This window comes from Trichosurus vulpecula, chromosome 4 (assembly GCF_011100635.1).
Source record: "Trichosurus vulpecula isolate mTriVul1 chromosome 4, mTriVul1.pri, whole genome shotgun sequence".
Classification (NCBI taxonomy): domain Eukaryota; kingdom Metazoa; phylum Chordata; class Mammalia; order Diprotodontia; family Phalangeridae; genus Trichosurus; species Trichosurus vulpecula.
In genome coordinates, this window is record NC_050576.1 from 334,256,061 (window position 1) to 334,268,571 (window position 12,511).

A 12,511-nucleotide genomic window follows, 5' to 3' on the forward strand; every position below is an offset into this window, starting at 1 on the left:
TGGAACTCAAAGTTTTAAAATCAGATGTTCAAAAACAAAAAAACTTTTTGTATGCAACTAAAAAATAAGATACACAGGCAATGGGGCGTAGAAATTTATCTTGCCCTACAAGAAAGGAAGGGAAAAGGGGATGAGAGGGGAGGGGGGTGATAGAGGGGAGGGCTGACTGGGGAACAGGGCAACCAGAATATACGCCATCTTGGAGTGGGGGGGGAGGGCAGAAATGGGGAGAAAATTTGTAATCCAAACTCTTGTGAAAATCAATGCTGAAAACCAAATATGTTAAATAAATAAATTGCATTTAAAAAAAAAAAAAAGAATCTAAGTGAAGGGGCAGCTAGGTGGTGCAGTGAGTAGAGCACCGGCCCTGGAGTCAGGAGGACCTGAGTTCAAATCCAGCCTCAGACACTTCACACTTACTAGCTGTGTGACCTTGGGCAAGTCACTTAACCACAATTGCCCTGCCTTCTCCCTCCAAAAAAAAAAAAAGTTAAAAAAAAAAAAAAGAATCTAAGTGATTCTTGAAGTGTCTTCCCATACAAAATATTTACTCTCAAGTCATCATATAATTTTTAAAAATTTTACTCCCATCAAACATTTATTTTCATTGGGCCAACAATCTTGCCACCATCCACTCCTTAATTTTGATATGCAACTCACTTTTTAACAGCCCCTCTACTCAGAAATTACTGACTAGTGTAATTGGTACTTTCTTTTGCCTTATAATTCTGTTGTATATTTTCTCAATAATTTTAGATTTTTGTGTGCCTTTGGAATTTTAATTTATTTGGCTTTCTTGCTACTTTTTGTTTTAAAATGTAGTAAGTTTTTGGAAGGAAAGACTATTAATGGTATGCCATGTATTGACAATTGAAAACATCATTTCATGGTATCTCAAATGGTAACAAGGCATTTTAAATATGTTTTGAGAAATTTCATGTTGGTTTAAAATATTCATTTCTGATAAGAGAACAGAGTTTTTAAAAGATAATACTGAAGACTTCATGTGAGGCTATCTTCGTGATCTTAAGAAATTGTCAAGTGGTTGTTTTCTTATTGTTCACAAATTAGAACCATTCCCTTCTAGAAATATCCAATAAGAAGTAGGTATAAAATGGAATTTAGAGAGTCAAGAGACCTGAGTGAATCCCAGGTCTTATGTGTAGATTAATAAGTCGTTTTATTTCTCTGAATTTCAGCTTCCTCTCCTCTAAAATGGAATTCATTATCTATTCACTAAGTTGTACAACTAACAGCATTATATACATCTGTGGAAAATTCTACCATTCTAATTGGGAAGAAGAATTCTAGGGATAACAGGAAGGTATCTCCAGTCAGCAAGATGATCTGTGTAGTTTTTTTCTTTTCTCTTCTGGCTTTTATGTAGAGCAAAGAAAGGAGCAACTCCAAATTCAGAGGCCCGAAATCTGTAAGCTATGACTTTAGAAACTGCTATGAACAGAACAGTCACAGAAATAATTTCTGAAGCCCTGTCCCCTATAGTAGCACCCAGGAGAGGCTATGTAAGTCAAACTGTCCTGAAGTCTAAAAATAAAGTATAAGTCCTGAAGAGGGTTTTAATTCTAAGATAAGATTTAGGATTAGTAGAAAAAGCAAAAGTTAAACATAACTAGAAAAGATACTGAACATTATCATAGACGTTCATTTCTCTAAAAAGCTTGCTTTTTTGAGAATACTAGTTAAGGTTATTTAAGTTCTTTCGTTTTAGTAAAATAATACTTTTTATTATAAAAGTATTTATAATGTTTGTTATAAGAAAATTTGAAAATACGTGGTTATAGATTTGTTTTAAAGGTTTGGACAATGAGCCCCATCTTAATTGGGTTTCTTTCCCAGTTTCTATTGTGTTCAGTCATTTTTCAGTTGTATCTGGCTCTTTGTGACCCCATGGGGGATTTTCTTGGCAAAGATACTGAAGTGGTTTGCCTTTTCCTTCTCCAGCTTACTTTACAGATGAGGAAATGGAAACAAACAGGATTAAGTGACTTGCCCAGATCACATAGCTAATAATTGTCTGATGCCAGATTTGAACTCACAAAAATGAGTCTTTCTGACTCCAGACTCAGCGCTCTACCCACTGCGCCACCTCGCTGTCCCTAGCTTTTTCATTAACTTTAGGTAAATTGCCAACCCCTGATGGACCCAATTTCCTCATTTAAAAATAAGGGAGTTGTTCCAAACCCTAGAGTGCTCATGGCCCCTTTAGTCTCTAAAGTTCTGTTATTCTATCATTTTACTTTGTACCTTAACAGAAAGATACCTCTATCATTTGGTATCTGTATAACCAAACTGTAGGCTTGGCTTCTCTCAAAGCTATATGACCAGTTCTTGAAAAAAATCAAACCTATAGAATCCACTATCTGAACATCAGAATTTAAGAAGTGATGCAAGATTCACAAATATATCCCAATTTACTTTTTTTTTTTTCAGTGATCGGGACACATTTGAGCAAGAATTATCTGATTTTAGACGAAAATATGAAATCTTAGAAGCTTCTTATAAAGCTCAAACTAAAGAAAGAAATGACTTGTCAAAAGAGGTAAGTTTTTGGGTCCAATCGCTTGTACATGTTAGAATAGTTTTACTTACCAAATTAGTAAGGGATTCTGGGTGGAGTTTGTAGAAGAGAAGTTATTTTTGGTATAGTTTCCTTGAGACAGTTATTTCTATTGCATGGTTTTCCAATGGGAAATTGTTACATAGGTATTCATTTGGTTGTTTTCTTCGTTAATTGCATAATTGTTTTATGTGATAAATGCAAATACAAAAGCAAAAGGAAATTAACCCAGTCAGATGTTTAAAAATTAAGCTAAAATATAAAATGGTAGAAGGGAAAAATGACCAAGGGGTTGTAGAAAAACTGGGACACTAATACGCTGTTGGTGGAACTGTGAACTGATCCAGCCATTTTGGAAAGCAATCTGGAATTATGGCCAAAGAGGTATAAAACTGTATATACCATTTGACCTAGCAAGGTGATCAGGGCAAAAAGGAAAAGAACATGTATGTTCTAAAATATTTATAGCAGCTGTCTTTGTGGTGGCAAAGAACTGGAAATTGAGGAGATCATTTGGGGAATGACAAAAAATTGTGTGGTGTATGATTGTGATGGAATGCTGATTTTAGAAAAACATGAAAAGATTTGCCTGAAATATAATGAAGAGGAAAATGAGCAGAACCAACAGACATGTTGTATACAATAACAGAATGTTGTTCAAAGAGTAGCTGCAAATGACTAAGCCATTCTGAGTATAATAAATATTCATATTAAATACAAAGGACCTGTCCACTTCCAGAGAAAAACTTGACAAATAGAGGTATGCATAGTATGGTTTACATACATATATATTTGCACAAATATATATATATATATATATATATATATATATATATATATATATATATATATATATATGTACATATTTATGTATATCTGTATCAAATGGTGGCCTTCTCTAGTGTGGGGGGGAGAGGGAGAAAGGGAAGGAGACAGCGCAGAACTCAAAATATAGAATTACATTATTACATTACATTAATTTTTTTTAAAAGAGCTCAGAATCGAATAACTGAAGTGAATTCTGTCTTGATTAAAATTGTAGGTATATAAAGTATCTTAGACCTGCCAGGTCTATAAACAATAAAATCCATATCCTGTTGAACATTTTCTTTGTTCATAGGTTGCAGCCTTACAGCAGTCTCTTACTTTGCTACAAAAAGATAAAGAGTATCTTAATCGCCAAAACATGGAACTTAATATACGTTGTGCCCATGAAGAAGATCGCCTTGAAAGACTTCAAGTTCAACTTGAGGAAGCCAAAAAGGCAAGAGAGGAAATGTATGAAAAATATGTGACCTCCAGGCAAGTTTTACTTTATTTTCTGTATGCTTGAGCATGACGCTACTATCTTAGTCCTTCCTTCACTTCTTAGAGAAATTGTCTTTTGGGGGAAAGGTGGTGATTTTATTTTCCTGTTCTGCACGTAATCATTAGACTGACATTTTATTTTACTTCCACAGAAGTTGTATTTAGGCTAATTGATCTTTCTAGGCACTGATGGTTTTTTTCCCAGTGTGAAAATCCTGTCTTTTCCTACAGCACGAGGAATAAGCTTGCAACTATTTCATTTCATTTTATGACACAACATTTTAAGATCTCCTTCCTATAAGATTTTGATTTTAAAGTAACTTGGTTATTTTTGTTGCTTGTTTATGGAAAATAGACTGCACATTATATGTATGCTAGCTTTGAATTTTCATTTATCCCGAGGATTAGGCACTAAGGATGTACATAGAATTAACCCATCCTTATTATGTAGAAGGTCCTATAATCTTTGTGTTAGAAAAAGGGGTGCTAGTAGATGGAAAAATCATGTCTTAATCATATCCCTCACTGCCCATCGGCTTTTCTCCTGATGCCCCCCTCATCCTCCAGAATTCTTTTTACTCCCTTTTTAGGGAAAAACAACCAAGTAATTATTTTTAATATGCAGGAATATCTAGGTCTGTAGGAATATATACATACTATTAGTAAAATATCAGAAGACACAGAAATTATTGATATTTTATGTTGGCACCAAGAATAAAAGGCATATGTGTTTAACAAGTTGAGATCTTAGGTAAGAATCACAAAATTTTCTAAATTATAGAGTCATGGTAGCAGTGGCACACTTTGACTATCCATCTGTCATCTCTCTGTCCATGTGACCAGCCCGTCTTTTCGTTCTCACACAGCCAACGTTTCCAAAAAGGGTCATATAAAATATATATGACATGATGGAATTTTTTGTGGAGGTATAGCTATCTTAAATCAGTAAAATTTCTCTTTCTTTTTCAAATACTCATAGAGACCTTTATAAAACAGAATATGAAAATAAACTACGTGATGAACTTGAACAAATCAAATTCAAAACAAATCAAGAAATTGAACACCTTAGAAGCACCTCAAAGGAGATGTATGAACGTGAGAATAGGTAAGAACAAAAATCTCAGTTAAATCACATTTTGTTTCTCCATGGTTAAAGGAAAGAGTAGTTTTGTAGGAATTAAGTTATATTTCTTTGGGATTTGGGGGGAAAAATGTCTCAAATATACATATTCTCAAGTATAAAAACAATTTATTCAACTGATTGAAATGATGTCTTTGTGGCAACAGCTCCTGACAACTTAAAGTAAAATTTGGCAAATCCCAGTCATATGGGGATAGATTTATACCATCTTACATGGCAGACCAGTCTTTTACTGTGGCTTAAATATCCCCTTTCCGTCATATCAACCCAACAGTTCTGTTACCACTTTACTTACTTTCCCAAACTCCTGGATGATTTCACTTATGTTCAGATAGTTGTGGATGTAGCAATCATTAATACTACTAATGGCATTCTAATTTATTCCCTTGTGAGCTCTTCTGTCCTGAGATGGTGTGGTGAAAATATAGTGAGTCGCAAAGGCATCACATTATGATTCGTCACTGAGAATTAGTCATTGTAGAGACATAAATTACTCTTTATCAATCAGTTAATCATTATGTATTTAGTAAGAATCTAGTATGAAAATTTGGAACCCAAAACCTATGGAACCGAGTGTTGTAAACTAAAAATAAAAAATATATTTATTTTTTTAAAAAAAGAATCTAGTATGTCCTAGGAACTGTACTAGGCATTAGGGATACAAATACAAATAAAAGAGGCTATCATATCTCACTGTATCATTGATGATTTGATTCAATTCATTTCAACAAACATTCACTGACATCTAATATATGAAAAGCATGGGTCTAATAGGTCGGTGGCCTAGGCTCTAAGAGTTCCTTCCGTCAGTGGAGATCACAAGCCATCCATGCTTGCATATCCTATGTGACTCATATCAGTGTTCTCCCAGAAGGCCACTACAGAGCACCCACCCAGCATCTGGACACCTTAGTTCCTCCCAGCTTTCACAGGAAGCAGTGGCACACTTTGACTATCCATCTGTCATCTCTCGTCCATGTGACCAGCCCATCTTTTCGTTCTCATATATTTATTTCATTACATTCTTTACTTTGATTCTTTGTAATTCTTTGTTGCTCATGTGTTACGCCAGCTCACACCTACTAAACAAGTTTCCATTGCTCTCTATGTAATAGCTATTTTTGGTTTTTCAAGGGTAGTGGTTCAGCAACAGTATCAGGAAGTTGTTTATATTGAAAAGATGGGCCTTGTCTGTTATAGGGAGCTTAGTGTAAGTAAAAGTGTACTCCAGTTTCCTAAAGACAGTCAGGATTGCCCTTCTTCCTCCCTTTCAATGCTGGGCCCAGCTTTCTTATCCATCTTTATTGTCTGTCCCAGATATACATGCTGTTGGACAAGCTCCCTAGGTGTTAATTCAGATATATGCTAAAATTGGATTTTAGATATTCTTCATCCATTTGGTCATTCCATGACAGACCAAACTCCTTTGAATGATTTCTTCTAATCAGCACCATGTTATCTGCAAACGAGCATCTAGAGAAACTCACCATTCACATGGAATGCCTCCTCAACTTGGATTTCATTAACTCCTGCAGGTTCAATTATCATCTCTATGCAGACGATGCCCATATGTTGGTGTTGGTGTGTATATGCACATACTCTCTCTCACACACACACACACACACACACACTCTCTCTCTCTCTCTCTCTCTCTCTCTCACACTGTCTCTCACACACTCTCACACTCATATATCCAGCCCTATTCTATCTACTGAACTTTAATCTTTTAACACCCAACTGCCTCTTGCACATCTTGAATTGAATGGCATGTAGACACCTCAAACTCAAAATGTTCAAAATAGAACTCATTATCCTTTCTCCAAAACTCTCCATTCTTCCCAATTTCCCTATTATAGGTGAGATCACCACTATCCTCCCATTCTTCCAGGCTTATTCCCTTAGTGTGATCCTCAACTTCTTTGTCATCCCTAATATCTCATCCCTCATCCCTACTGTCATATCTTGTATAATGTTTCTCTTATACATCCTCTGCTCCAGGGCTTCTTAAACTTTTTCCACTCTTAACCTGAGAAATTTTTATACGACTGTGGGTATATAGGTATATAAAATTTATATAGCTATCAAACATTTACTGAAAACCATAAAAGAATTTATTTTAAAACAATTCTTTGGTATACATATAATGTTACCATTTATTAAAGATGGAAGCAAATTTGCCTACTGATGAGATGGATGTGCTTGTTTATTTTTACATAAAGAATTAAATCTTGGCATAATATTTGATGTTGCATACCTGTATGTGATATATGATATGTATATGATAGTGCATATACTGTAGAACATCTTCAGTGTTTTTCAGAGTTGATTGAAATTTTGATTTTATAATCATCAATGCTGAGGATGCCGCTTCACATAAATACGTAGCAAAATTGGCAGAAGTATGTTTAGGGCCATTTCAGAAATTGTTGGAAATTCTATCCTAATTCCAAGCCAAAATTCATTTAATGATTTTATATGTATAGTAAAAACACTGCAATTCATGATATACAATAGTCTCAAATCTGAGCTAAGGTGTTTCTGGGAGCAATTGTTGGTGTTGTGCAGTACAAGCACATGTGCAATGCAAAGTACGTGTGTTATGTTTTCAGAACCAAGGCTATAGTGAAGTTGTGCAATGCAACACAGGCAAGTGCAGTCAGAGACACCTTGGATTCATTACATGTTTGATTTTGAATTAATTTTTGGTCACTGTGTATTCAGAAACCTTTTACTGTTGCCAAATTTTTCGCAACCCCCACATTTTAGTTACACAACCCCATATGGGGTCATGACCCATAGTTTAAGAAGTGCTACTGTACCCTACATTCGCACAGACATACCACCCTTGTACAGACCCTCATTACCTACCACCGGGACTATTTCAGTAGCCTCTTGGTTGGTCCCAAGTCTTTTACCCACTCAAATCTATGCCTAAAATTCATCTCTGACTATGTAAGCCCCAAACTCCTACTACCACCAAGATCAAATATGTACTTAGCATTTGAAGACCTTTACAACCTGACCCTTTCCTACTTTTGCAGTCTTCTTGGACTTACTCCTTTCCACACACTTTGCAGTCTAGCTACATTGGCATTCTTACTGTTCCTCACAAAGGACACCACATCTCCGAACTCTCCATTCGTATTGTATTGTTCCTCATACCTGGGGATGCTCTCATTCCTTATCTCCAACTCCTGTCTTCCTTGGCTTCCTTCAAGACCCTTGTCAAGTACTTGCTTCTAGAGGAGGCCTTTTCTGTTCTCTTATTCTTGCTGCTAGTCCCTTCCCCCCAGGATTACTCTCTACTTGCTCTATACATACACACACACACACACAGACACAGACACACACAGACACACACACACACAGACACACACACACACACACATAATACATATCTGAGATATATATATTTTTTCACTTGTACTCTCCCCCATTAGAATGTGAGTTCCTTGAGAAGAATTATATTTTCGCCTTTCTTTGTATCCCCAGTGTTTAGCACAGTACCTGACATATAGTTAGCACGTAATAAGTGCTTTTTGACTCCACAGTGGCGAGTACTTTTGGTGATCATACATTTCTCTGTTTTATGCCTCATCTGATGTTTGTTATTAGAAAGTCATCGAACAGAGCTGTTTCTGTTACAATCTTCCAAGGAATATTGATTGATCTTGACATATGGATGGGAGACATTTTGTTATAAAGAAAGGTATAAGGAAGCATTTTGTGCTACTCAATCAAAATTTTTTTTAAAAAAATGAATCCCTTACAATGAATCCCTTACAAATGAAAGGGATATACATAGGTTGTGAATGCCTGTATAAATTGACTGATGTAAAGATATAAAATATAAATAAGAGATATAAAGGGAGGGCTATGAGGGAAGTGGTAAGGAGGTAGTAGAAAAGGGTAAATTACACCAAAGGAAGTGGCAAAAAAACGTATTATAGTAGAGGGAAAGAAGGGAGGGAGAAGAGCAGTATTTGAGCTTTACTGTCATCTGATCTAGTTCAAGAAGGGAATAACATACTCTGATAAGTTTAGAAATCTAACTTGTCCTACGGGAAGTGGGAGGGAAAGGGGGGAAAAAGGGAGGGGGGAGGGCAGAAGGAAGAGGAGAAGTAGCAAGTGGGTAACGGTTAGATAAGGGAGGGGAATAAAGAGGGAGGGTTAACTGAGGAAAGCGGCGGTCAAAAGCAAAACTTTGTTGGGGAGGAGAAGGGGAAAGGGAGAAATAAAAGCATAAACAGGGGGAATTAGGATGGAGAAAAAGATACAGATAGAAATCATAACCCTGAACGTGCAGGGGATGAACATTCTCACAAAACAGAAGCAGATAGCAGAATGGATTAAAAACCATAATCCTACAATATGCTGTTTACAAGAAACACATCTGAAACAGGGGGATACACATAGGGTTAAGGTAAAAGGCTGGAGTAAAATATATTGTGCCTCAGCTAAAGTAAAAAAAGCAGGTGTAGCAATCCTAATCTCAGACAAAGCAAAAGTAAAGATAGATCTAATTAGAAGAGATAAGGAAGGACATTATATCCTGCTGAAAGGCACCATAAACAATGAAGCAATATCATTGCTTAACATATATGCACCAAGTGGTAAGGCATACAAATTCTTAGAGGAGAGGTTAAGGGAGTTACAGGAAGAAATAGACAGCAAAACTATAATATTGGGAGACCTCAACCTCCCCCTTTCTGAACTTGATAAATCTAACCTCAAAATAAATAAGAAAAAAGTTAAGGAGGTAAACAAAATTTTAGAAAAGGCACATATGATAGACCTCTGGAGAAAACTGAATGGGGATAAAAAGGAATATACTTTCTTCTCAAAAGTACATGGCACATACTCAAAAATTGACCATGTACTAGGGCATAAAAACCTCACAATCCAGTGCAGAAAAGCAGAAGTAGTCAATGCATCCTTTTCAGACCATGATGCAATAAGAATCATTTTTAATAAAGAACCATGCAAAAATAAGCTAAAAACTAATTGGAAACTAAATAATTTAATTCTAAAGAGTGAGTGGGCCAAAGATCAAATCAGAGAAACAATCAATAATTTCATTCAAGAGAATGACAATAATGAAACAACATACCAAAACTTATGGGATGCAGCAAAAGCAGTTCTTAGGGGAAGTTTTATATCTCTAAATGCCTACATGAATAAAATAGGGAAAGAGGAGATCAATGATCTGGGCATACAGCTGAAAAAGCTAGAAAAAGAGCAAATTGAAACCCCCAATTAAATACCAAATTAGAAATACTGAAAATCAAAGGAGAGATTAATAAAATTGAAACCAAGAAAACTATTGAATTAATAAATAAAACAAAGAGCTGGTTTTATGAAAAAACCAATAAAATTGACAAACCTTTGGTCAATTTGATTAAAAAAAAGAAAGAAGAAAATCAAATTACCAGTATAAAAAATGAAAAGGGTGAGGTCACCTCTAATGAAGAGGAAATCAAAACAATAATTAGGAATTATTTCGCCCAACTGTATGCCCATAAATTTGACAACCTTAGAGATATGGATGAATATCTACAAAAACATAAACTGCCCAGACTAACAGAGAAGGAAGTGAAATTTCTTAATGACCCCATATCAGAAAAAGAAATTGAGCAGGCCATCAACGAACTCCCTAGGAAAAAATCTCCAGGGCCAGATGGTTTTACATGTGAATTCTATCAAACATTTAAAGAACAACTAATTCCAATACTTTGCAGACTATTTGGGAAAATAGGAGAAGAAGGAGTCCTACCAAATTCTTTTTATGACACAAATATGGTACTAATACCTAAACCAGGTAGAGTTAAAACAGAGAAAGAAAATTATAGACCAATTTCTCTAATGAATATTGATGCAAAAATTTTAAATAAAATATTAGCAAAAAGATTGCAGCAACTCATTACGAGAATAATACACCGTGACCAGGTAGGATTTATTCCAGGATTGCAAGGCTGGTTCAATATTAGGAAAACTATTAGCATAATTGACCATATCAACAACAAAACTAGCAAAAACCATATGATCATCTCAATAGACGCAGAAAAAGCCTTTGACAAAGTACAACACCCATTCCTATTAAAAACACTAGAAAGCATAGGAATAAGGGGAACCTTCCTCAAAATTATAAATAGCATCTACCTAAAACCATCAACAAGCATTATTTGTAATGGGGATAAACTAGATGCATTCCCAATAAGATCAGGGGTGAAACAAGGATGTCCATTATCACCCCTATTATTCAATTTGGTTCTAGAAACATTAGCTGTAGCAATAAGAGAAGAAAAAGAAATTGAAGGAATTAGAATAGGAAAAGAAGAAACTAAATTATCACTTTTTGCAGATGATATGATGATTTATCTAGAGAATCCTAGAGAATCAAGTAAAAAACTACTTGAAATAATAAACAACTTTAGCAAAGTTGCAGGATATAAAATAAACCCACATAAATCCTCAGCATTCCTATACATTACTGACAAAGCCCAACAGCAAGAGATAGAAAGAGAAATTCCATTCAAAGTTACTGAAGGCACTATAAAATATTTGGGAGTCTATTTGCCAAGACAAACCCAGGGCCTATATGAACATAACTATGAAACACTTTTCACGCGAATAAAATCAGATCTAAATAAATGGAGAAATATCAGTTGCTCATGGTTAGGCCGAGCTAATATAATAAAAATGACAATTCTACCTAAATTAATCTATCTATTCAGTGCCATACCAATCGAACTACCAAAATTTTTTTTTGCTGAGCTGGACAAAATAATAACAAAATTCATTTGGAAAAACAAGAGGTCTAGAGTATCTAGGATATTAATGAAAAGACATGCTAGGGATGGTGGTTTAGCCACACCAGATATTAAACTGTACTACACAGCAGCAGTCATCAAAACTGCCTGGTACTGGTTAAGAAACAGGGGTGTGGATCAGTGGTATAGGATAGGTACACAAGTAGGTGAAATCAACAAGTTTAGCAATCTACTCTTTGATAAACCCAAAGAAGCCAGTTTCTGGGCTAATAATTCACTATTTCACAAAAACTGTTGGGAAAATTGGAAAATGGTAGGGCAAAAACTGGGCATAGACCAATATCTTACACCATATACCAAAATAAAGTCAAAATGGGTTCATGATTTAGGAGTAAAAGTTGATACTCTAAGTAATTTGGGAAAGCAAGGAATAGTTTACTTATCAGATTTGTGGAAAAGTAAAGAATTCATGACCCAACAAGAGATAGAGAGCATTACAAAATGCAAAATGGATAATTTTGATTATGTCAAATTGAAATGTTTTTGTACAAAAAAAGCCAATGCAACAAGAATTAGGAGGGAAGCAGGAAATTGGGAGAAAATCTTTGCAACTAGTATCTCTGATAAAGGCCTCATTTCTAAAATATACAGGGAGCTAAGCCAAATATATAGGAATACAAGCCATTCCCCAATTGAGAAATGGTCAAAGGATAT

The 12,511-nt window shown here is 35.2% G+C and overlaps 1 protein-coding gene across 1 annotated transcript in view; it reads left to right on the forward strand.

Annotated features, from left to right (window-relative positions):
• Positions 1-12,511, forward strand: part of PIBF1 (progesterone immunomodulatory binding factor 1) — a 320,308-nt gene that overhangs the window by 50,741 nt on the left and 257,056 nt on the right. Inside the window, exons 7-9 of the mRNA XM_036756551.1 lie at positions 2,452-2,560; positions 3,699-3,880; positions 4,866-4,991. Of these exons, the coding sequence (XP_036612446.1) occupies positions 2,452-2,560; positions 3,699-3,880; positions 4,866-4,991 (417 nt within the window). The remainder of the gene's footprint in view (positions 1-2,451; positions 2,561-3,698; positions 3,881-4,865; positions 4,992-12,511) is intronic.